The sequence below is a fragment of the Apaloderma vittatum genome, unplaced genomic scaffold (assembly GCF_000703405.1).
Source record: "Apaloderma vittatum isolate BGI_N311 unplaced genomic scaffold, ASM70340v1 scaffold9892, whole genome shotgun sequence".
In the NCBI taxonomy this organism is placed as follows: Eukaryota; Metazoa; Chordata; class Aves; order Trogoniformes; family Trogonidae; genus Apaloderma; species Apaloderma vittatum.
This window is the reverse complement of record NW_009701864.1, coordinates 5,066-27,129: the sequence shown is the minus strand read 5'-3', so window position 1 is coordinate 27,129 and position 22,064 is coordinate 5,066. Positions and strand designations below refer to the sequence as shown.

The 22,064-nt window shown below is 42.8% G+C and overlaps 1 protein-coding gene across 2 annotated transcripts; it reads right to left on the bottom strand.

Annotated features, from left to right (window-relative positions):
• Positions 1-458: 458 nt before the first annotated feature.
• On the bottom strand, positions 459-19,113 carry EZR (ezrin). Of its 2 annotated transcripts, XM_009879315.1 has the most exons (12): positions 19,030-19,113; positions 14,537-14,632; positions 13,435-13,709; positions 12,515-12,598; positions 11,748-11,894; positions 8,506-8,602; positions 5,221-5,384; positions 4,161-4,291; positions 3,323-3,483; positions 2,934-3,026; positions 1,765-2,016; positions 459-689 (listed from the first exon to the last, which is right to left on the bottom strand). In XM_009879315.1, exons 1-12 carry the CDS (start codon positions 19,090-19,092, stop codon positions 525-527), a joined length of 1,728 nt encoding a protein of 575 aa, XP_009877617.1. In that variant the 5' UTR covers positions 19,093-19,113; the 3' UTR covers positions 459-524. The 2 variants fall into 2 exon arrangements, with proteins under 2 accessions (XP_009877617.1, XP_009877618.1); XM_009879316.1 differs by lacking the exons at positions 13,435-13,709; positions 14,537-14,632 and having other exon boundaries at positions 476-689; positions 19,030-19,088.
• Between the last annotated feature and the right edge of the window lie 2,951 nt (positions 19,114-22,064).

Below are 22,064 nucleotides of genomic sequence, written 5' to 3'. Positions count from 1 at the left end.
AAACAGAGGGTGTACAAACACACGTGCACACACATACATACAGGTGCTTGCAAATCCCAAGTTCTACAACTTATCTTCTCAGCTGTTGGACTTTATAACTAATCATACAAAGACTTATGGCACAAAATTCACCCACAGTTGCTTATTTTTAGACCAAGCTGAATCCAGCACCTGCACAGGACACGTATCTTCTACTAGAAGCACGGCCTGTTAAAATTTGTCTTGCTTAAAGAGAGATGTGACGTAAGGCCTTTTGGCACTAAGCAAAGGCATGAGCAAGTTACCAGGATCAGTGGTACGATGAGTTTTTAACTATACCAAATTTAATAGAAGGTGTGGAATAAAAGGGAGATTCAAACACCTCTGGGTTTAGAGAACATTTGTTAAATGTCATAGTGACCCCTCCTCAGGGAAAAAACAAAACACGACAAAAAAAAAACAAAACAACAACAAACCCCCCAAAACAAGAACACAGCATTAAGATCTGCCTTTCCCACAGTCCTGCCTTCTTGCTACAAGCACCATTACATTGCCTCAAACTCATCAATTCTCTGCTTGGTGTTGCCTTGCCGGATCTGCCGTAGGGTCTTGTACTTGTCACGTCCCTGGCGCATGTTCTCCGAGTGGATAATATCATTGTGGGTCCTCTTATTTTCATCTCTAGCCTGCGCCAGCTCATCTGTCAGCGCCTGCAATATAAAGAGCATTAAATACAGATTACGAAATTCAACAAGGGCAAATGCAGAGTCTTGCACCTGGGAAAGAATAACCCCATGTGCCAGTATAGGTTGGGGCCTGACCTGGAGGAGAAAGGGACCTGGGGGCTCTAGTGGACAGCATGATGACCATGAGCCAGCAATGTGCCCTCGTGGCCAAGAAGGCAAATGGCATCCTGGGGTGGATTAGAAGGGCGGTAAGCTAGTAGTTCAAGAGAGGTCCTCCTGCCCCTCTACTCTGCCCTGGTGAGGCCACATCTGGAATATTGTGTCCAGTTCTGGGCCTCTCAGCTCAAGAGAGACAGGGAACTGCTTGAGAGAGTCCAGCGCAGAGCCACAGAGATGATGAAGGGAGTGGAACATCTCCCTTATGAGGAGAGGCTGAAGGAGCTGGGTCTCTTTAGCTTGGAGAAGAGGAGGCTGAGGGGTGACCTCATTCATGTTTATAAATATGTCAAGGGGGAGTGTCAGGAGGATGGAGCCAGGCTCTCTTCTGTGATGTCCAATGACAAGACAAGGGGCAATGGGTACAAGCTGGAACATAGGAGGTTCCACAAAAATATTAGGAAAAGGTTTTTCACTGTGAGGGTGACAGAGCACTGGCACAGGCTGCCCAGGGAGGTTGTGGACTCTCCTTCTCTGGAGACATTCAAAACCTGCCTGGACGTGTTTCTGTGTGACCTACTGTAGGTGATCCTGCTCTGGCAGGGGGGGCTGGACTAGATGATCTTTTGAGGTCCCTTCCAATCCCTGACATTCTGTGATTTTGTGATTATACATGAGAAACTTTCAGCACGTGACAGTGTGTTCTTTGGTGAGACCTGACAGTAGTTAGATGACTGGACAGATCAGCGATGTGGGTACAGGCAATGTCAAAGCCTGAGCAATGAGAACAGCCTTTATAGACCTTGTCTTTCATTCAAACTCCCTATACGAACTGTAACTGAAGAGAAGCTATCATGCTCTGTCTGCTTATCCAAGTGATTAAGTGAACTGTTCTCCAGGAACGATTGCTTCAATTAACACATCTCTCCAAACGTTATCTTACCTTCAGTTGCCTCTGTACACGTTCATTCTTCTCTGCTTCGGTGATGCGTTTCTCCTCGTTGCGGTCATTTCGGATCCCCTCACTGGAGAACTCTGCGCTGTAGGCAGAGTACTCAGATCCTTCGTCTTGCAGGTTATCATGGACATGGTAGTTCACTGGCTCATAGACAGGCGGTGGGGGTGGAGGTGGAGCAGTCATTACAAGGTGCAGCTCCTCCTTTGTCTTTACCAGATCCTCCTGGGCTTCCTTGGCCTTTGGGAAAAGAGGGAAAAACATTTAAAATGCATTTTTTTGTCTTAAACCAGCTGAACAAACACATCGACGCTTATTTTCCCAGGTTTTTAAATCTACCATGAGAAGTAAGAGAGAAGGAATTCAATCTCTGCAGCTGACAGTACTCTCTTACAATCATTATGCAGGAGACCTTTTTCTGTCACAAGCAATGCTGTCATCACCCACTGTGTAATGTGTAGGAGGATCTGAACAGAAAAATCTTCTTCCAATAAATCAGAATGTAGGAAAAGCAATTCTGTGGGAAGCTACAGTTACCTTCATCGTGTTCTCCACTGGAAGAGCTGTCAGCTGTAAATACGGGTTCCACAGAGCAAGAACTTAGATTCCCACACTGGTGTTTTTAATACACCTACACACTAGGCCCTCTGCTTCCTTGCTGCTTCAGAGGTTCTGCCCTCTGACACGGTCTACAGCGCTCATTAGAGGATGCTGGGAGCATGAGGAATTCTGAGCCTTGCGTGGGTTGGTTTTGATTTTAGTGTGTCAAATTATTGAACTCTCCCAACCAAAGTACTAGGAAGCCACTGACAAGCACCCACACTCCTCAAGACTGGTACCTGCATTCGCAGCGTCTTCTCTTGATTGATGTAACATTTCCAGGCATTACATTATGGATTAAATGCATCATTTATATGTGCACCCCTTCCCCACCATGGCTCCAAGATGATTAGGTTTTATACAGGCTTCCATTTTGAATTTTTAGTGAAGGCTTGTTGGAAGAAAGGTGTTTTGCAGATATGTTGCACATTCAGCACAAGTCTGCCCTTCTCTGCTGGTGTACACGTTTATCCCCACGTTTCGAGAGGTCATACCAGGCTAAGCACCACAGTATGCTCTGCTCAAGCACCGAACTTTTTGTAAAGCCAGATACTCACTCTGATTTGCCACTCTTCGACCTCACTCTCTTTACGCCTCCTTGCCTCTTCAAGAAGCGCAATCTTGGCTGTATACTCTGCAAGCTCTGTAGCCTGTTGAATAATAAAACTAGAATTATAAGGCCTCTTAAAACACCACCCAAAAAACCAAATGCAAAAAAGAAACACTCTTAACTGAGAAAAGATCCAAGCGTTACACACCACTGTAATAAAAGACTGAATAGGCAATTAGGAACGAAAAAAAAGATTGAGCATGATAGAAACCAGTGTCACAATGATGGTATCACATGGTCTGGTACTACATCGTTCCCCAGAGAACACAGCTTTGCCTTTCTCAAAGGGCACAGTAAGTGTCTGCGGATCTTATCCTCAAAATGACTGGGTCTTACCAGCTGTTCCTGGCTCTTTATCTGGTCCATAGTTTGTCTCTCCAGCTCTTCCTTGGCCTGCAGAGCGGCCAAACGATCAGCTTCCAAGCGCTCTGCTTCCTGCTGGGCTCGTCTCCTCTCCTCCTCCAGCTGAATGGCTCTTTGGATCTGATCCGAGAGTTCTGGAAAAAGATGGATCAATGTGGTTAGGCCACAAGCCTGCCCCAAGTGAAAGGACGACAGCCTCTGAGGTAACTGCAGAAGTCACGACAAGCACTTTACTCCATCTTGCAATACCCCTTCACTGTGCGCCTCAAAGTAATTATTTGCATAATGCATCAAGTAACTGAATTCAGAAGAAGTCAGCTACACATTAAAATTACATCTTTTGCAAGATATTTGCACTGAAGTCTGTAACACCAACATGGGTTCCTGCCCTTAATTGACAGTTTACTGCAAGGACCAGATGTTCCCCGTTCCAGCCTGCTCATTTGTGCATTGAAACAGAAGCTTCTGTTTCACTGGAAAGACTTGTTCCCAAAGTACTTTTTCTATCAGGAGTTAAGTAAAAAGTACTTGTAAGCCAAACTCTTGCTCATTGCTGGAAGAGGCTATGCTACTTAAAGCCTCTTAGCAACAACAGGGCTAAACAGAGTTTGTGCTCACATACAATGATCAGATTTGATGCTACTCTTGTACTTTGGATGATCTCAGCAGTGTGTGCACACATGTGTATTTATCCATACGGGTAGATATTAGTAAGATATTGCCAAGAGATCCCTGCGTCACCAGATTTAGGCTGGGCATTGGCAGTGACCCATATAACCCTTCTATGGAGCACAACACACAAGTACTTTACCTTTCTCTGCTTTCTGAGTCTTCACCTCATACTCCTGTAGCCTCACCAGCAGCTCCTCCTTCTCTCGCAACATTTGCTCTTTCTCCCTCTCAATCGTCTCCCTCTTCTTCTTTTCATTTTCTAGTTGTTGCCTGTTAGAAACAGATTTCATGCTTGAAGCTCATTTTCAAACCTAAGCTACAGCCAGACAAAATAGTTGGCTGGGCAGCTCTCCAGGTAGCTCAGGAAAAAGTGACCACCACAAAACAAGCACCAGAAGACAGAAATACATACAGTCTGTTTCTTCATTACTTCAGAATTTTTGCTTAGTTTCAGATATCCCATTTCATAAAAACATTTGTAATTTTGTTGCCCACCACAGAAATTTAGAACACCAAACAACTAGTAGGTGTAGAGAGAGAGAACCAGGACTCTCCACTGCACAGCAGAGGAGATGTAACTTTTTACTTCTGTCATAAGGAAAGTCAAGGAAATATGAAAACAAGAGCACTGCGGGAATGAACACAAACAAGCCACAAACGCAGGAGAAAAGCAACATGATTTCTCGAATCATCAGCAACCTGTAGCTAGTGATACAAGTACAATGGAATTGCTAATCCTTTGTCCTTGCCTGTTAAGAGCAGCCCCAGCCCCGTCTTCTCTCACTTGTCAAGGTTTCTCCCTTACTCCCAAGCATCGCATGGTCTGACACATAAATCAGCTCCTGACACTCAAGAGCCAGGAGAATCGCTCTCTCTAGGTGTGTGCCACCACACAGGAGCCCGCTGTGCATTTACTCACGCGCTTCTGTGCAGCTCTCAGGGCTGCACATGGGACAGGGGACTACAAGCCCGAGCAACTGGAGTAGTGGTCACAGGCCCCGCTGCAGGACATGCCGAGCTCCACCCTATAAGCCAGAGCTCTGGGGCCGCACACGCGCCTTATGAACACTTTACGAAGGCTCATGGCCTCGCCTAAGCAAAACCCATGTCAGCGGCTGGCGCCCCCGCCTGTTGAACCCTGGAGGCTCAGTGTCATTTCTCTCTGCCACCCCATCTCTGCTGTCTGTATTCAAGCTCACCTTTCCAGCTGTTTCTGGTGCTTCTCCTCCCGGGCCTGGGCTTTCATCTGTTGCACCTCAATGGTGTCGGGCTTTCTGCGCCGCATGTACAGTTCGTGGTTGCCCATGCAGAGCAGCAGGATCCTCTTGTTAATTCTCAGTCGAGGGGCATAAAACACAAAGTCCTAGAAGAGAGACACCACACAGTCAGTTCTCCAAGCACGCTCTCTCTTCTGCCAGCTAACTGCAGACAGATCATCTTGCCGCTAACTTCACCTTTTAGAGAAAACTAACAATCTCCATTCAGAGGAGACTTTGTGGAGTTTGGAAATGTTGCAGAGAGTCTAAGTTGGCAGGTAAAAATCTGGGCGGCTCAGTATTGAGTAGTTAGTTTTAAAGTTTGCATGGTTTTGAAATTAAAAGATAAAACATGAAACCAAATGTGTACTGCAGACTATTAAAGTAACTTTGTAGAATTTCCTGATCTATTTGAATCAATATTCAAGGCATCATCTTCATTTTTTTTAGAGAACAAAAACAAACCTTCCAGTGCCATTCCTTCCTCTCTGTGACATTTCCTAGTTAAGTTGACCTGGGCTGTTACAAAAGTGTCAAATGAAAGCTATTTTGGGTTATTTTGAATATTGGGTTGCAGGCAGTAGCAAAATACAGGATATTCTAAAATTCTTGGTTCAGCAAGAACAGCCCCAGATTTTTTATCATCTATGTTATAACCATGCTTTTATAGAAACCATACACCAGACTGGATCTTCTAGAAGTGAATCTGCTCAGAAAAGGATAAAGAGGGCCAGTTTCATTACCTGCCTGACAATTTTTCTAAGTCCACAACCACACACGCTGACAATACAGTCTAAACTCACACACTGAACAAACTCCTCACCTTTGTGCCTTCTTTTGTGTACTGTGCATGCGGGGATATGGGCAGTGGGCAAGCTGCCATGTTACCACCAGCAGCCAGCGCCCATTCCTTGGAATCACTCTCCTGTGGATCACCTCACTCAGCAAGAGGTGGAACTGAGAAAGGGCACGCACGTCCTGTGCTTTTGGATGGCAGCAGTGACCCTGGTTTTTAATCATCTGAGCTCAGACGCACAAGTTGTGGCTTTCTCTGGGACAACTAGAAGTTACACCAGAAGCAACAAAAAGCTCTTCAAGCACTGAAGATGAGCATGAATCTGCTGACAGAAGAGGCAGCCAGTGCCACGTGTTCTGCTCCCTCAATAAATCCTGCCAGAGCTGTTCCGAGCTGTGCGCGTCTGATATGCTTGCTCTACCTGTGAGCTCTTCATCAGACCTCCTACTTCTGGCAAGTAATTTTAAAATCAAACAGTTTGTGTACATTAGGGGGCCCGTTAGCTCAGTCAGTTGAGTGTGGCACTAACAACACCAAGGTCGTGGGTTCAATTCCCATTTGGTCCCCATGTGTTGCCTGATCTAGTGGACAGGTGGTGTCCCTGGCGACAGGGAGGCTGGATTAAAATGATCTCTAAGGTCCCTTCCAGCTTAGGCCTTTCTATGATTCTATTGCAATGAACAGGTCCTATCCTGAGGCAGGGTTCACTTACATGGAAGTAAATACCGAGGGCATGGACAGTGGTTGCATTTGTCACTTAAGGCCATAACCAAGGGACAAAACATTCACACGGGAACATAAAGGAGTCCCCTCCTTTCCTCATCCCCAGCCTCTCCCTGGCCTCACGCAACTGGGAGTACTGCAGCTTAGTATTTTAAATATAATGTGCTGAAGATGTTGGAGTATGTGGGCAGACAGGCCTAAAAATTAAAAAGCTTATTCTGGCCAAGGGGCCACAGGATTCTACCCATTACATTAATGTCCATTTAAACACTGACACGTAGAATGCTCCAAATTAAAGAGGAGCTTCTAACCCACATCTTGAGTGAACTGAGTATTTTGCTGTACTTATAACATTTGCCTTTTTAAAAGGAGACCCAAGCACACTAAAAGGCCCAGACAACTTCCTGAATGCTCAGAACTAGCGTCCAGGTCAATTCTTCTTTCAGGCATAGCTTTAAACGTAACACCACCCAGAGGGAGAAGGACAATTGACACGGAAGAAGGAAACATAATTGAGGTTTTCAATGTTAACACCTCTTGCAAGTCTCCTATTTCAAACTCCGTCAGATTTACTGTCAGGGTGTGGATGGGAAGCTGTGATCCATAAGCAGGAGATTAATATTCCATAATGTGTACAACAGGCCCGAGGGACTCTTCTACTGAGAAGATCACGTCTGACAGATCCGCCTTCTAGCTCTTGTGAGTTTTGTTGGCTTTCACTAACAGCATGACAGAAAGAAGCTCCTCTCCCCTCAAAATCCAGGTTGTTATCCAGAGGAAAGCCCTGCAGCACACTGTGCATTAGTATCCTTTAAATTCCTGGGAGGATCTTTTTGTGGTAAATAGATTTATAAGGCATCACCCTTTGCCAAAGCCAAACTACTTACTATTTTGCAGGGCTGTACTTACTCCTAAGGCCAAGTACTGGGGTGGGGGAAAAGAAGAGGAGACCTTTCTCAACTATTCCAATAATTGCAAAAGACTGACAGAATAAGATCCACCTATATGAGTTATTTCACTTTATGTTCTCATCAGGTCTAAGTAAGGTGTCAATTCTTCACTAAAATAATTCTGAAAACATTTCTAAGTGTTGAAAAGTCACATCTGCAGGTAGCTACATTTCAGTTCTCCACAGAAATCATATCCCTGCCATTTATCCTAGTATTCAAGAAGGTCAGTGAACACCACAGTCCTTAACTCTGGCTTTTACTCTTTCAGTAGTGTGCAAGTGAGCAGTGAGCATTAAGATAGGAAGCCATATGTATCCATGTGGTTTGGCAGTAGCGTTTGAATTAATTTTGTGGTTTGTTTTCTTTTTTTAATGAATAATAACCAAAAAAAGTTACCCACCAGTTTCCGTGCACTGCGAGAAACAGGGAGAGGACTAGTCTCGGTATAATCTGGCTACACAGAAGACTCTCAGAACTAGCAAAAAATCTCAGATTTAAGCATAAGGCTACCTAGTTTGCTACAAAAAATAGACCCCACAATTGTAAAATCCTTGTCTTTCTCCATGCTAGATATCACCATAAGCCCTTTATTTATGCTGCATGGAAAAAGACAGATCCAAATACACCCTAAATGCTGAGGCTTATTTTGCGTCTAGAATACTTGCAGCCTTCTCCTCTCCAAAGACTACTTTACTCTGAGTTGAAACAGTATTAGTTGTTCATATGTGGTATCCAGAAATCCATTCTACGTGTACTTACTGGTGCCTTCTTGTCAATAGGCTTTATAACAAACTTCTTGTCATTGAAAGAGATGTTTCTGATTTCACTCCAGGGGAACCCAATCTTTGGAGTCAGTCTGGAAAGAAGAGAAATATTTTTAAGAGATGCTGCAGTGAACTTTTTTCTTTTTTGCCACGTTGCTTTTAACACATAGACTCAGCAGGATGCAACACTTCTGTTGAACTCCCTCTGGGAGACCTGTGTGTAGTTGAACCAAAAACCTACAGAGAGTAAGAAGAGAAGCCCAGTCACCTCCCTTATAGAGTCTCTTCTCATTTTGCTCAGCCACCCTACCGACCTCCAGCTACGTTGAGAGGGATGGTCTCTCTAGAAGCCATATATTCAGCTTTACCAAGCACCTGCTTCTTTGAAATTAGGGCCTAAAGTTCATGGCACGCAGACTTGTAGGTACACGTCCTGTGTTTCCCAGAGGCTTCTCGTACATCGTGGGAGGCATAAACCAAAGTAACTCAGCTGCTCTTCACACCTTCTAGCACCCACGGAGTCTACCCTGCTGTGTTACAGCCAGCCCAGCTACCTCCGTGCTGCCTTCACTTCTGAAGTGCTGGGCAGGTAGAAATGCAATTGGTGGAAGTCTTTTGTTTTCCTTCCCTAGATTACAGGCAAGTAGCAAAGAGCCCTGTTCTTTCTTTCCATGCAGATTGCTCTTACAGTCCAGCCTGCTGGTCATCAGGCAGAACTTTACACATTGGTCATACAGCAAGCTGCACCGTGTGGCTCTCTCCTGCTGGAAAGAGAACGCACCCTTGCAAAATAAAGGGTGAGATTCAGACTCCCAGCTCCTCCTTGCTGCTTAGGAGCTCAGGTTGGTTTGTTCAGAATTACTTCTTTAAGCTTCACTTATCATTTGAAATCTCCCCCTGCTTTAATTTCTCTAGACTCTTGCATATAAAAAGCAGTGAGTTATCCACAAGATCAGATGTTTCCGAGCCATTCCAGTATTTCACCCCCACAAACCTGCCCAGCTCTGCAACAAGTTCAAAGATTACAAGGACATGTGTATTTGACTGTAACCAATTCTCTTAATTTCCCTCCAACCATTTTTTATGTTTAATATCACATTATTATTATTATTTTATTGTTCTCCTATCAAGGGAGGGTACATTCTCTAGAAATGGCAGTTAATCATTAAGAGTTGTGTCTCACATAAATGATAGGAGCGATAAGCAATCTTCTTGTTTATACCTAACCCCTCCATGTACGTGTCTGACACACACTGAAGTGCTGACAATTATTTCTAGCAAATGGTTTGAAGACACAAGTATTTCATGTTTAGCACTTCAAGAAACATCTATCATCATGGTGAACCACTCAAACTCTGGAAGAATCCTTTCTGTGCAGCTCATTGGTTAAGGAAGACAGCTGGCAATTTTGAAGGAATATGACTCTCTGTCACAGAGATGGAAAGCTACTACACAGCATGATTTCACTGGGCGTAAGCATATGAAAAAACCTTGCTTAATTTAAATTCAGTCATAAAGAAAATTCATCCTCTTCAGAATTTACCATTCCTGACATTTGACTTGGCTGAGAGATTATGCAACAGTCTCTGTGTGTGTAACATTAAGAACTGTAAAGAAAATTATTTGATTAGACTAAGATTAATTAATTACTCTAGCCTCTGTCATGTTAGTTTAAGTGTTTTAACCCCCAATAATACAGTATGATGGACAACTAAAACAGTTCACTTATTAGTAAGTTCTACTGTAGAGTCTCCTTTTTAATTTAGAAAAAAAGGAAAAAAAAGTTTGAAAATACTTAGAAGTGGGACACTACTATATACTGTAGTATAGAGGCTCACACAGCTACAGCACGGTCTCATTTTCTTCAGACTAAACTTCAACAATGAAAACTTTGTTCTTTCACCTTTGTCCCAGTCCCCAAATTTTGCACGTACAGACCAGGGGCGAGGTACACATTTTTCTAGTCCCCGTATCTGCTCAAAAGACTTAATTATATGGTAGCAAGAGTTACAGCAGAAACAAGCAGTTTATTCTAGCACCGTATTTGTTTTGCAAACGCTCTTGATAGCTCTTTACAGTCCATGGCTATATTCTGTCTGCTTCTGCAGCTTGAAAAACCTGTTTGTGTGACCATGGTTACAGAGCAGCAAGACTAGTCATTCAAGACTCAAGTATTACATGAACGAAACTACTTTTCTTTCAAGTGACACTCCTTGTTTTCTGGGTGACAGCACATATTAGCATTGCAGAAACGACTGCATTTCTCTTTGCCATCTTAACAGAAGCTCCAGATAGTTCCAGTTAATATTTGGGTTACATTGAAAGCTTTTTGGAGGCAAAGATGTAGAACAGGTGAAATCCCTTCTGTGTTACAATGATAGTCTGTTATAGCTTAGTGACGTGAAACAAGGAGTTGGAACTTAAGGAGGAGGGGGAAAAAAAAAAAAAAGCTGTCTAGACAGCAACTCTTCATCTAAAAAATGTTATTTTAACTCCCCTTCAGTCCTTCAATCCTTCAGTTGTGGACTATTAGAAGTGACCAGCAGGCTGACACTGCTGTCCTCACCTTCCTTCCATGTTTATTTATAGATGTAGTCTATCATTTCCCACCTACCATCCAATTAATAATGGCTCTGCCTTTACCAGAAACGCTGATTAAAGCTATGAGCACTCAGCAAGACCTCACTTCATTCCTTGTTCACGGTAACTATATAGGTTAACTCCTCCCTGAGTTCTGGGTGTTATCCAGCTTTGGTTTCGTGTCCACCCATAATCCATCTTTTTCAAACCAGGCAGCTGTACACACATCTATCATTAACTTCAGTACAGGAATGGCCACAGATATCCAAACGCTCTGCAGCTACGTGAGCCTATCTAGGTTCTCATATTGTATCCACTGCTGCCATCCTTGGCAACCTCACTCAAGGAAAAGCTTCGTAAACTCTTTAGTCCAGGGTTCAGCTCCACAGTTGTGCGCAATTTACCCGATGACATTGTACAAATGACATCTCTTTTTATATGATAGGTAGCATTAGCAAGTCAGGCTAAAAGGCAAGGGAAATCATGGAAGCATAAATGATGTGAAAGCTCACTTCCTAGCACAGCTTCACCTACTGATTCAAAACTGGAATACAAGCAAGTTCTAACCTTTGACCTGATCCTGTAAATGAGAAACGTCCTTTGGTTCCCACACTAGCCCTTGTTCTGCGAGACCAGAGGTGAAAACAGAAGCCTTACTTATCATCTTTCTCGTAGATGTTGAGCCCCAAGGCATCAACTCCCAGCCAGAGGTCAGTCCCTTTCTTATTCTTGATTTCAAAGTAATTGATTCCGTACATCTCCAGGTCTTGAGCAATCTTCAGGTATTCCAGCATGGCATTCTCTCTGAGACAGGAAGGAGAGTAAATCTTACAGCTTCTCATTTATCTGACTACCTCAGAAAGCACAAAGCTGTCAGAAGCAACAAGTAACTTTTCTTAAACCCATACATCAAACACAAGGCTTAAAACTGAACATTCACCATTTAGAGATGATGGTATTACACCTATGAACACACCCCCCCACACACAGAATGCTCCCATTTACTATGCTCTAGAATTTCTGGACAGGAAATTAGCTACATTCACATCTCTCAACATTCCTCCTCCTCTCAAGGTACAGTCAGTCAGAAAGGTATAGTAGCTGAACTTCCCTCATTCTGCCAATGCAAGTTAGACATGCACCTTGGCTTTTTTCCCCACTCAAAGTCATCTCTGATACACTGTACTTAGGTCCAGGATCTTCCAGAAGCCATCCAAGACACTGTTCTCAGCACCAACACAAACATCCTCCTGAGTTTTACCATGTGATTTGATGCTGGACTAGAAAATATGCACCAAGAGTTCCCCCCCAACAGGTGACTCTGGGAATCTGTTTCAAAGGCACGTCACAGAATCGCAGAATTGCAGGCTTAAAGCAACCAGCCGGCAAAGTGACCAGCCTAAAGACCAGTATAGAACACTTACTTGAGCATGCCACTGTGTTCAGCATGCCACACCTGGATCCGTTCTTCCCACTGCTCTCTGGATAGTTTATGCTGGTCCATCACCCTACATAACGAAAGGAATATTAGCAAGATTAAACTTGATGTTCTGCCGTATCTATTTATGCTGATCTTTGCTATAGCCTTACTGAAAGTTCAGTCCCACCCATGAAGTCCTACTGAAACTAAGAGGAAGATCCTCCTCAGCCCAAAGATGTATTCTGTGAAGCAGAGCAAATTAGAATGAAGAAAAACCCTCTCCAAAGCATTCTTGGTCCCTGACCACACATGAGGCATATGCAGAACACTGTGAAAGAATCACGTACACGTTGCAGACACCAGAGGGTTAAAGTAAAGCAAGAGTGGGTGTCATTCCTGGAATGAGACACTACTGCATAGTGTTATCAGAAGCATAAACAGAAGATATCTTCCTGACAACAAAAGCTCATCCTGTATAGGGATGGACTACATAGCCTCAAGTCATGCTTTCCAGATGCTAGATTTTTAGGACTGTACATTAGGATTAAGGACACACAACCCAACTTTCTCCAAGGATTGCACATTCTTGACTGAACACTACTCTTTCTTCTGAGGGAGACATTCATACCACCAGTTACCAGCATTGCAATAACGTCTAGGAAAGAATAGCTGAATTCAAAAGTCCACTTCCTCACTCTAACCAACCTAAGGACTGAGCACAAAACCATGACAGATAGAAATAAAAGGAAGAAACTCAAACGCATAGAGTTCGATTAAAAATAAATTAATCATGCTTTCAATAAAACTCTTTGTATTTAACTGGAATGCAAATTCTTGACTTAAAAAAAACACCTCCAAAACCAAAAAGCCCACAATAAAATCACCCCCCATAAAATATGGGACTACATTAACTAACTCCTTCACCTTTGGGGGATCAGACGCTCTGAATTGAGGTATCCAGGCTTGTGCACCTCTTTGTTGTAATCTCCAAATTTGGCCTGAACAGCATAGGAGCCAAGAAGCACTGCTGTTTCAGGAGGACAGTAGATCTCGTCACTGAGGATACCTTCCTTCACCTGCAGGAAGAAGAGCTTCTGCGTGATGTCCTGGATCAGCTCTTCAGACACATCCTCTGGGAAGAACTTGGCACGGAATTTGAACTGGAGGGGATTCTCCTTTCTGATTTCTTGAGCGGAAACCTGAGGGGAGACATGATACCACAACTGAGCAGGGACACAAAGAACAGAATAAATCACTTTTACATGGAAAAAATGATGTGGGACACTTGCCTTAAGAGACAAATGATTGGCAACTCATTGCTGGAATATCTTAATTCTCACTGCTTACTAGTTTAAGAACAGAGAGGAGACGAATTACATTTTCCAACTAAGCCAGTAATATTCTGTTTGCAGAGCAAACCTTGGTCACTGGGGAATGATCTACCATGCTGTATCACACGACAAACTCATCCAGTACTGAGTGTGTTTGGCAGAGAACAGTTCCTTGACATTAAATGGGCATGTCGCTGGCTGTCTCATAAAGAAAACCAGTTCATACCCTCATAAGAACAGCAAGTCAAAAAACAAGAGCACATCAGTGGCATCAGGGCTCTGTTACAACTGCCCATCCTTGAAGTGACCCATCTTTTTGCTAAGTGCAGCAACTGATCCTGCCCAAGCAGAGACTAAAACTATCACTAGCCAACGTGTTCCACCACTGACAGCAAGAACAGCTGCTTCTACCCAACAAAGTACAGTATCAAGCTGCTGCTGTATACCTGACAAATGCTATAAAGCTTTCTACAATTCACACAGAGAGAAAGGGCAAACTTCCACCATGCCACCTCTCACCCAAACAGTTCCCATGGAGGTCACAGTTACATCTCTAAAAATAGTCCTAGAGGTATGAGAATTAAGAATTATGAGAATCAACAACAGCTAGAAGGCTTATAAAGTTGCAGCCAGAAACACACCAGGAATCACGTAAGCTTTAACCTTTGCTCAGCAATTAGCCCAAAGTCTGTTACCTTTTTATCGAGCTTCAGCCAAGTCTGGAATCCTTTGTTGTCCACATACTGAAGACCAAAGTACCACACTTCTCGCAAACCTATAGTTTTAACCACCTGCAACAGATAGGTCAAATAAAAAAGAAGTTATAGTATCTAACAGTTCACTTGAGATCTATCTGTCCTCTCGAGTCCCGCATCACCTGCGGGCAACAGCCTAAACCTATTCATCTGGCATGTCTTGATTTAATCGTGTAGACAAAGATACACAGCTGCTGTATTAGATGACAGCAATGGCACAGGATAAGCTCCTTGTCCCACTCAGTTCCTAGGAGAAGACAACTCTGGGGAAAACAGGAGACACAAACAGGTCAAGTGAAAGGCTACCAACTGCTAGACAGGCACACTCACAGCAGGTGGGTCTTATTAAAACCATACTTGGTGAAGTAGACAAGTCACTTCCCTCACAGAAGCTTATGGTGAGATGGTCTGTAACGGTGTTAGTACTAGCTACAACTCTTTAGCAGTACTAATGGCTCAAGGGATCTTGCCTGCCAGTCACCAATTATTTGGCTGAAGGAAGCAGCTGAGGGATGTTTCATACAGCTGCTGCAGTAAGCCCCCTGTGCAGTTTTGAGAAGTAAAACAAGCTGTAAGTATTCTCAGTGAAAGGTTTGGGTTTTTTTTAACTCACACAAAGTCTGGTTTTGAAGAACAAAGTACATTGACAGCCTAGTATTAGGGAAAAATTCACTTCATGTCGTAAGTACTACACAGACAGAAGATCCAGAAACACCATCTGTTGACTGAATGGCACACTTGCTAGTGATAATAGTCCTGTTGGGACACGTTCCTTTTCCTCAGTGGAGGAGACAGCTTAACAAATTCCCAACTTCTTCCTACTCTTGACTTTGTTTTTACAGCTCAGTACTTTGCTGCCACTTCATCTCTGTGTAAAGCTGTGCTCTAGACAGACCTGACACTTGGAAAAATCCACTACATACATATCTGGATCACTTCCTTGATGTTATTTGCAGAGTACCCCCTCAAAAAGCAATGTAGGCATCACCAGAGGGAGCTGAACCGAGTGCAAGGCAGGAGCTTTTCAAAATTGCTTTGCAAGTTAGGCAAGTGTGACAGACTTGAGAGGGTGTAGTTACATGGGCTTCAATACGTCCAAAATCTCAACCAAGGATCTGTTTTACCCTTCCCACTTATAGTATTGCTGGAAACACTCCCTCTGGAGAGCAGACTTGAGAGAGAACACTTATTTACTTCTTGCTGCTAGAAGCCAGCAGTCCATACCTGGAAGCCAGAGCTTCCTGGGGTTGGTAAGGGAGATTGGGAAAAATGCACCATTCTCATTAGCACTCTAAGAATTACCATTTGTGTGACACTGTTGAATAACAGGCAATCCATAACGTTTAATGATATAAGCAGACCAAGGAAATTGCACAGTAGCATGAAAAATGCCACTAGGCAAACACAAATTTTAAGGATAAAGAGGTCGGTGCCTGCTAGCTGAGGAACTCTTCTGCAGCAGGGCCATAAGTAACTAGTTACAACTAATTGGGTTGAGTTAAAAACCCAACAAACAAAAAAATCCCAAACCCCACAACTTTTTTAAAAAGAGCTAGGATCTTCAGCCTTTACTTGACTTAAATTCCTTTTCCCTCCTCCCCGTGAAGGGATTTGTTTCACCACAGAACAGACAAGTTTTCTGACAGCTAGATGTATTTTTAGAAAGGTCAGAGCTGGGCTTTACTCAATCTAGCAGAAAAACAGAGGTACATTGAGCATGGTACTTCCTGTTGCACAAAAAAAAGTGTTGCAACTTTGCTAAAATAAAGTGTTGCATAAACCAAGCAGTTATCAGGTCATCATCTCTGAACATCTCTTACAACGGAAAAAGTACATTTTTTCTATAAATCAAGTTAGAAAGCTTGCAGAAGTTATGACCCCTCAAGTTCTTCCCAAAACCTAAAATCAGGGAAGAAGAAAGTATTAAACTGTAAAAGTATTAAACCATTTCACCACTTGGGTTCCAGTGCAAAGAGCAAAGACACAAATGTTTTAGCCTGTATTCTGGGAAACGGTTTGTAAGCTTCCTCCACAGCAAAATAAGGAAGAGCTAAAACCCAAGGCATTATTTTTGAGACGGGAGATGCTCCAGCACCCAAACGCATGACATAGCAAATCTTGAGTCTGCTTATTCCACCCAAAATTGCCTTCACTCTCAGAACTGCCAGTGGTACACTCCCTTCCATTTGAATTTCCTTTTTTTTGTGGGCAGGATGGCACAGACTGCCTGGGGGGCCGGTGCTCCAGCCGGATGCAGAGCCCACTGCGCTGGTTATCAGGACGCCTCAGACCATCGCAGCGCAAACTCTGCACAGGTCTGTCTTTAGAAGAACTGAACTCCATATTCACAGGTTTACACTATTTCCCCCTGTCTACAAAAGGGAGCTACGATCCACCTTACGTGCAGGACATGCTCAGGCCAGCAAGGCCTAAAGTGCAGGGGCACTGCCAGAGTAGTTTTGGCAGCTGACAGGCAGGCCAAGAAATCATCTTGTGGTTTTTAAAAATAGCTTGCTGCTTCAACACCCTCTTCACCCCACAGTTGTTCTGCAGCTCACGTTGGGCCACTCCCCACACCTGCAAAAACCTGTTGCCTCCATAGGCTTTATCTAAGTGTAAACTCCACCCGAGATAAGGGCCTAATAAAAGGCCTGCATAGCAGAAGTGAAGAGAGGATGTCAGAACAGTTGCAGCTAAACATACGGTGTTCAGCTTCCCTGGTTTTATGCTGCACACTTCTACTTTAGTCTTCTCTTGACATGCAGAAGTGCGCTCCAACAAGGAATGGACTACAGATAATTTCCAACCACGGGTTTTAAACCTGAGCCATAGGATATAAGGGACAAACCTTCATAAGGTGATAGTCTATCCCAATAGCGCAAAAATTCCTGCAATAAGCAGTCTTCAGAAATCCAGAACTACCTAGACAATAAGTTAGAAGTATCTTGGATCTGAAGCATCCTACTTTCTCCCATGTTCTTAGGATTTTGTGCTTCTCAGCTGGAGGTCAAGAAAGTAGTTTCTCTTCTGTCAGAGAGATGCCCCTGAGTCTTAATAGATGCAAATACTAGTGAATATATGGTGGGGGAGGAAGTCCTTAGTGAATCCTTGTCATAAGAAACAGGACAAAACACTGCCTGGTCTAAGGTCTTTTAAAAATCCGGCTTTTAGTCATTTGGATTTTTGCACCCTCAGAGATGAAACCTGAGTTCTCTGCTTTGGGTTAACATGTAAGGGACTGGGGGAGGAAGTTAGCTTGGTGCAAGGACGAGCAGCAACAAATGGAAGTTCAAACACCAAATATGCATTTTTGTGAAACCAGCATCCCATATGCACTTCACCAAATTTCTAGTCAATGAATATTTGACATTTATCCTACATCAGTAATAATCAATTAAAGTTAGATTTAATGCTAACTACAACTTGTAGTACTCTATTTTGTACTGTGAAGTTCTGCAATGATCATAATTTGGTTTCCTCCTTTCCTTCCCACCAAGAAACCATTAAATGTTGTTTGGGTTTGGTTTTTTTGTTTGCTGGGGGTTTGAGATTTGTGGGGGCTTTTTGTTTGGTTGGTAACTAATTGGAAAAATACTTCTCACTGAACAGTTGCTGTAAGGCCTAGCAAGTTCTAGCTAACTCAATGAAATGAAAAGTTGTTAACAACTAGAACTTAGATGCAATGGACATAGTTTTTAGCCAGTTCTGCCTTCTTGAGTTAAAGCTCAATCACTCTTTGCTATCAAGGCTAGCTAGTTGTCATTACCTGACCTTTGTAGGTCCATCTCCAAACAGACCTGTATATTGCTAATGCAGTAGCAGGACGAGTAACAGTAAGGGAGAAGAGTCTTGGCTACTCATGCCCTGCACTTCCCTGGGAGCCCTTGGAGGCGGACTGGACAAGCCTCTGCTCCATCCTGCCGCACAGGGGCTTTTGCAAGGCATGTTGCCATAGTTGCTGCATGGAGATAACAAACTCCTCTGTTTTTCCAGTAGTTTGACAACCTTGAACACCTGTGGCAAGTGGCTACCTCCAACTCAGCTTCTAAGTGAATGCAGCTATGCCCATGGCTTTGAAGGCAGGATTCTGAAGAGCTTTATGCACAGGGACAACAATCCAACTTCAGAATTTAGGAAATAAACAAGAGCTAAGCTGTATTTCAAAGCAAGAGGTGCATTTTTACATTTTTACACTCCTTCACCAGCACTGCTGGAAGATGGATTTCACTGGAGCATAACGTATCTGCAAAGATTTTTGCTTTTTTATTTTACTAGGATGGAATTTAAAGATCTTAGTTCAGAACAGGGCCCTTTGATTAGGAGGTGGAGAGAAGAAAGAAAGGTAGGTTTGGAATCCAGTCTTAAGAAAACACCATAATCTGAAATGTACTCCAGGCTTAAACAACAGGAGCCCATACGAACCCTTTACTGACCTGGTCAAACAGCTGCTTGCCTGTAGTGTTTGGCTGGATGGCAAACTCCAGCTCTGCATCCATAGTAACAACTCGAACATTGATCTAAGGAGAAAAACAAAAAGCATTGTTTAAGACATGTTGAAAGCTATTTCTCAGTGTTAACACAGTACTTTGTGTACTATGCAGTCTCCATGCTTTGATGTACTACCGTAACCTCTGTAATATAAACACTTAAGCCCCCATTAGATTTGTGTTATCAGACCAGCAAACTTAATTGGGGCACAGACTTTGCTGTCTTACCCAGATTGCTCTGTAGATTCTCCTACTATACACACGATGGGACTGAGCTTGTGGTTAAACAAAAGAGCATTTTAAAGTCGACCATGTCCAGGACTAAACCCCCTTAGAATAAGAGCTCCTATAAGGGCACAGCATAGCTGCCTGTAGGCCATCCCTTGGATTACGAAAGGCCCTAATGACTAAATTAAATTTAAGACTTATAATTTAACTTCCATTTATGTTAGAGCTGGAATTAATCTGAGGTTTTAAAGGCAAAAGGCTGCCGATTATTATTACGAAGCAATCAGCATTAACCTGATAAACGTTCATTCTTTCTCTCGTAAAAATCTACTCAGCACATAAAAACAGAAGTTACAGGTACTGAATGACACTATAGGGCAAGAGTTCACTAAGCTATTGCTGTTAATGGAGAAACAACATAACCAGATTTATTGCAATGGCACAAGTAGACTGCAAGACAGAAGTTACTATTGTATGCAGAAGGCAAGAGTGTCTAATGACTAGAAAAAGTCTATTAGCAGTTAATCAGGGGCAAAAGCAGCAACTTAGCTCGCAGGGAATAGCATAAGGAGCAGCAAAATGGCAAATAAGGAAAGGATTATCTCCAACTGTTCTGACCCCAGGAGACTATTTTGCATGCTATATTATATTAGATCTTAAAAAAAAAAAAGGCAAACAAACCAACATTTCCAAAACAAAGTGAAAAAAACAAAACAAAACAAAAACCCCTCAAAGTGGGATGATCATGTAGTATAGTTCTAACAAATTAGATTTGTAGTTTGGTATTTTAAAGTAAAGAGAAGAAAAAAGTGGATGTGTAAACACAAGGCCAGACAACAGGTAAGCTACAGGCAGATAAGATTTCATGAGAATTTCCCAACATTTTATAAATGTTTCGTTACAGAAAGCCAGAACTAACAGACTAGGAGAGCCTGCTACAGCTGCAACACTGGTGCCCAGTGCAGAGGCACACATCTGAAGAAACAAGAGGAAGGAGAAGAGGAGGAATGTAGTCACTCATTACAAAGCCTTGACACTGCAGTTTCCAGCCATTTAATTATGTATACTTAAACTCTAGGACAAATGTCAGGTAAAACATTGTTACAGTTAAAGTAGAACTGTGAATAAAACAAGTTACTTCAGCTATTTTTAGCCAAATATATAAGAAAATTTTGCATTCTATTTCTAGTGAGACATGAAGGCATCAAGTGTCTTTGAACCTTTATTGATTTGGTTTTTTCTCCTGCTCTCTCCTAGATGAGAGAGGACCCTCCTATGGAAAAATGACTGAAGGCAGTTTCCAAGTCATAGAGCCCCAGAACTGAACCAGAGAAGTTAACTGCTTCAGTGCCCTGTCACTTTCAAGCTGTATTTTTAAAGTAGTGCCCTTTAAATTAGGATTTAAAAAAAACACAAAAAAAACCTGAAAAAAACCTCTAAAAGCAACAAGAAGAAGCAAGAAATGTTTTCTAAGAGCTCCTTTTCCCAACTGTAGCATCTGGGATCCATAATGGAGCACAGAAGTATGCTTAAGGCTTTGTTCCTGTGCCTTAAGAACCAAAGGTTTCCCAAACAGTGTTTCCAGTGTAGAAAGGGAGAGGAAGTTCAGATACCAAATTCTCAGGAACAGCAAGGCTGCAATTTGAAGATGTGACCTTAAAAAGCTCCTGTTGCTTAATCCCTCTCAACAATAAGTCCCTAATCATATTCTAATCCCCTTCTACCCCCTTCAAGAAAACATATGCTCGTAATCTGCAGTTTTCTATTGTGCAAGTTATTTGTACTTCTGGCTGCAACACAGCAGTGGGTGTAAAATGAGTTATCATTTTGCAAGCTAAAGAACTTGAAAGGATGTGCTTCCCACGCCTTACCAAAAAACCTACAGGATGCTGGCTGAGCACAGAATTTCAGCTGGTACCAGTACATTTGTCTTTTACTCTGTCTCCTTAGTGGTTATTTGCTAGTGAAAAAAGGTAAACTCTCTAGTCTAGGGGAATATCCTATATTACTCCAACCCTAAAAGACCCTTCTGGGTAGGGTACAGTCCCCTTCCTAAAGGATCAGTTACATAGCGAGTCATTTAGTGCTAAAGCCATCTACCTGCAACATCTTTTAAGATTTATTTCAGTATTAACACCAAAACCTGAAGTTATCTGCTTTCCACTTCAATCATTTAAAGGCATAAGCATGCAGGAGCCTGGCTACTTGGTTATCCAAAAATCTTTCAAGGACACTTGAGGCATGTGATAAAGGTTAATTTCTATGTTCTTAAAGAGCTGAACAACCAGCAGGATAAAGAAGAATTCCCTGGTGTGCCCTCAGACAAGCTGCTAGCCACGTGACAGACAGAGCAAGAAGAGACAAGGCCTCAAGCAGTTATCACTTCAACTTGGAGAATCCCTTGAGTCTCCTTTCCCCCATATTAAGTCCTCTTGCTTCTAATCTCCAAACCTTAGCCTTGATTTCAAGAAGAACGTGATGGTTTTAATAGTGTTTCTAAATGGATGCCCTACAGTCATTCTACACAAGCTTTTAGCCCCAGAGAAGCTGGTAGTGAAGCAGGTAAACAGAGCTTAACCCACTTAAAACCCTGATTTAGACAGTCTGAAGAAACCTTGACGTCTGTTAGGCTGAGAGACGATCAGTTTGGCATTCGGCTCCGACCACGTGAAACTCCCCATGGCGCCAAGATGATTAAAACAAAAACCAAGGTGCTAAACAATTCAAGACATTATTGGGATGGAAAACAGGGA

What these genes read in the sequence shown, in the direction of transcription:
- EZR (XM_009879315.1), bottom strand. Translation starts at nt 19,092, where the DNA reads ATGGATGCAGAGCTGGAGTTTGCCATCCAGCCAAACACTACAGGCAAG. An exon ending in GCAAGCAGCTGTTTGACCAG is followed by an intron (nt 14,633 to 19,029) that starts GTCAGTAAAGGG and finishes TATCTGTTGCAG; the next exon opens with GTGGTTAAAACTATAGGTTT. An exon ending in GTGTACAGAGGCAACTGAAG is followed by an intron (nt 690 to 1,764) that starts GTAAGATAACGT and finishes TTTATATTGCAG; the next exon opens with GCGCTGACAGATGAGCTGGC.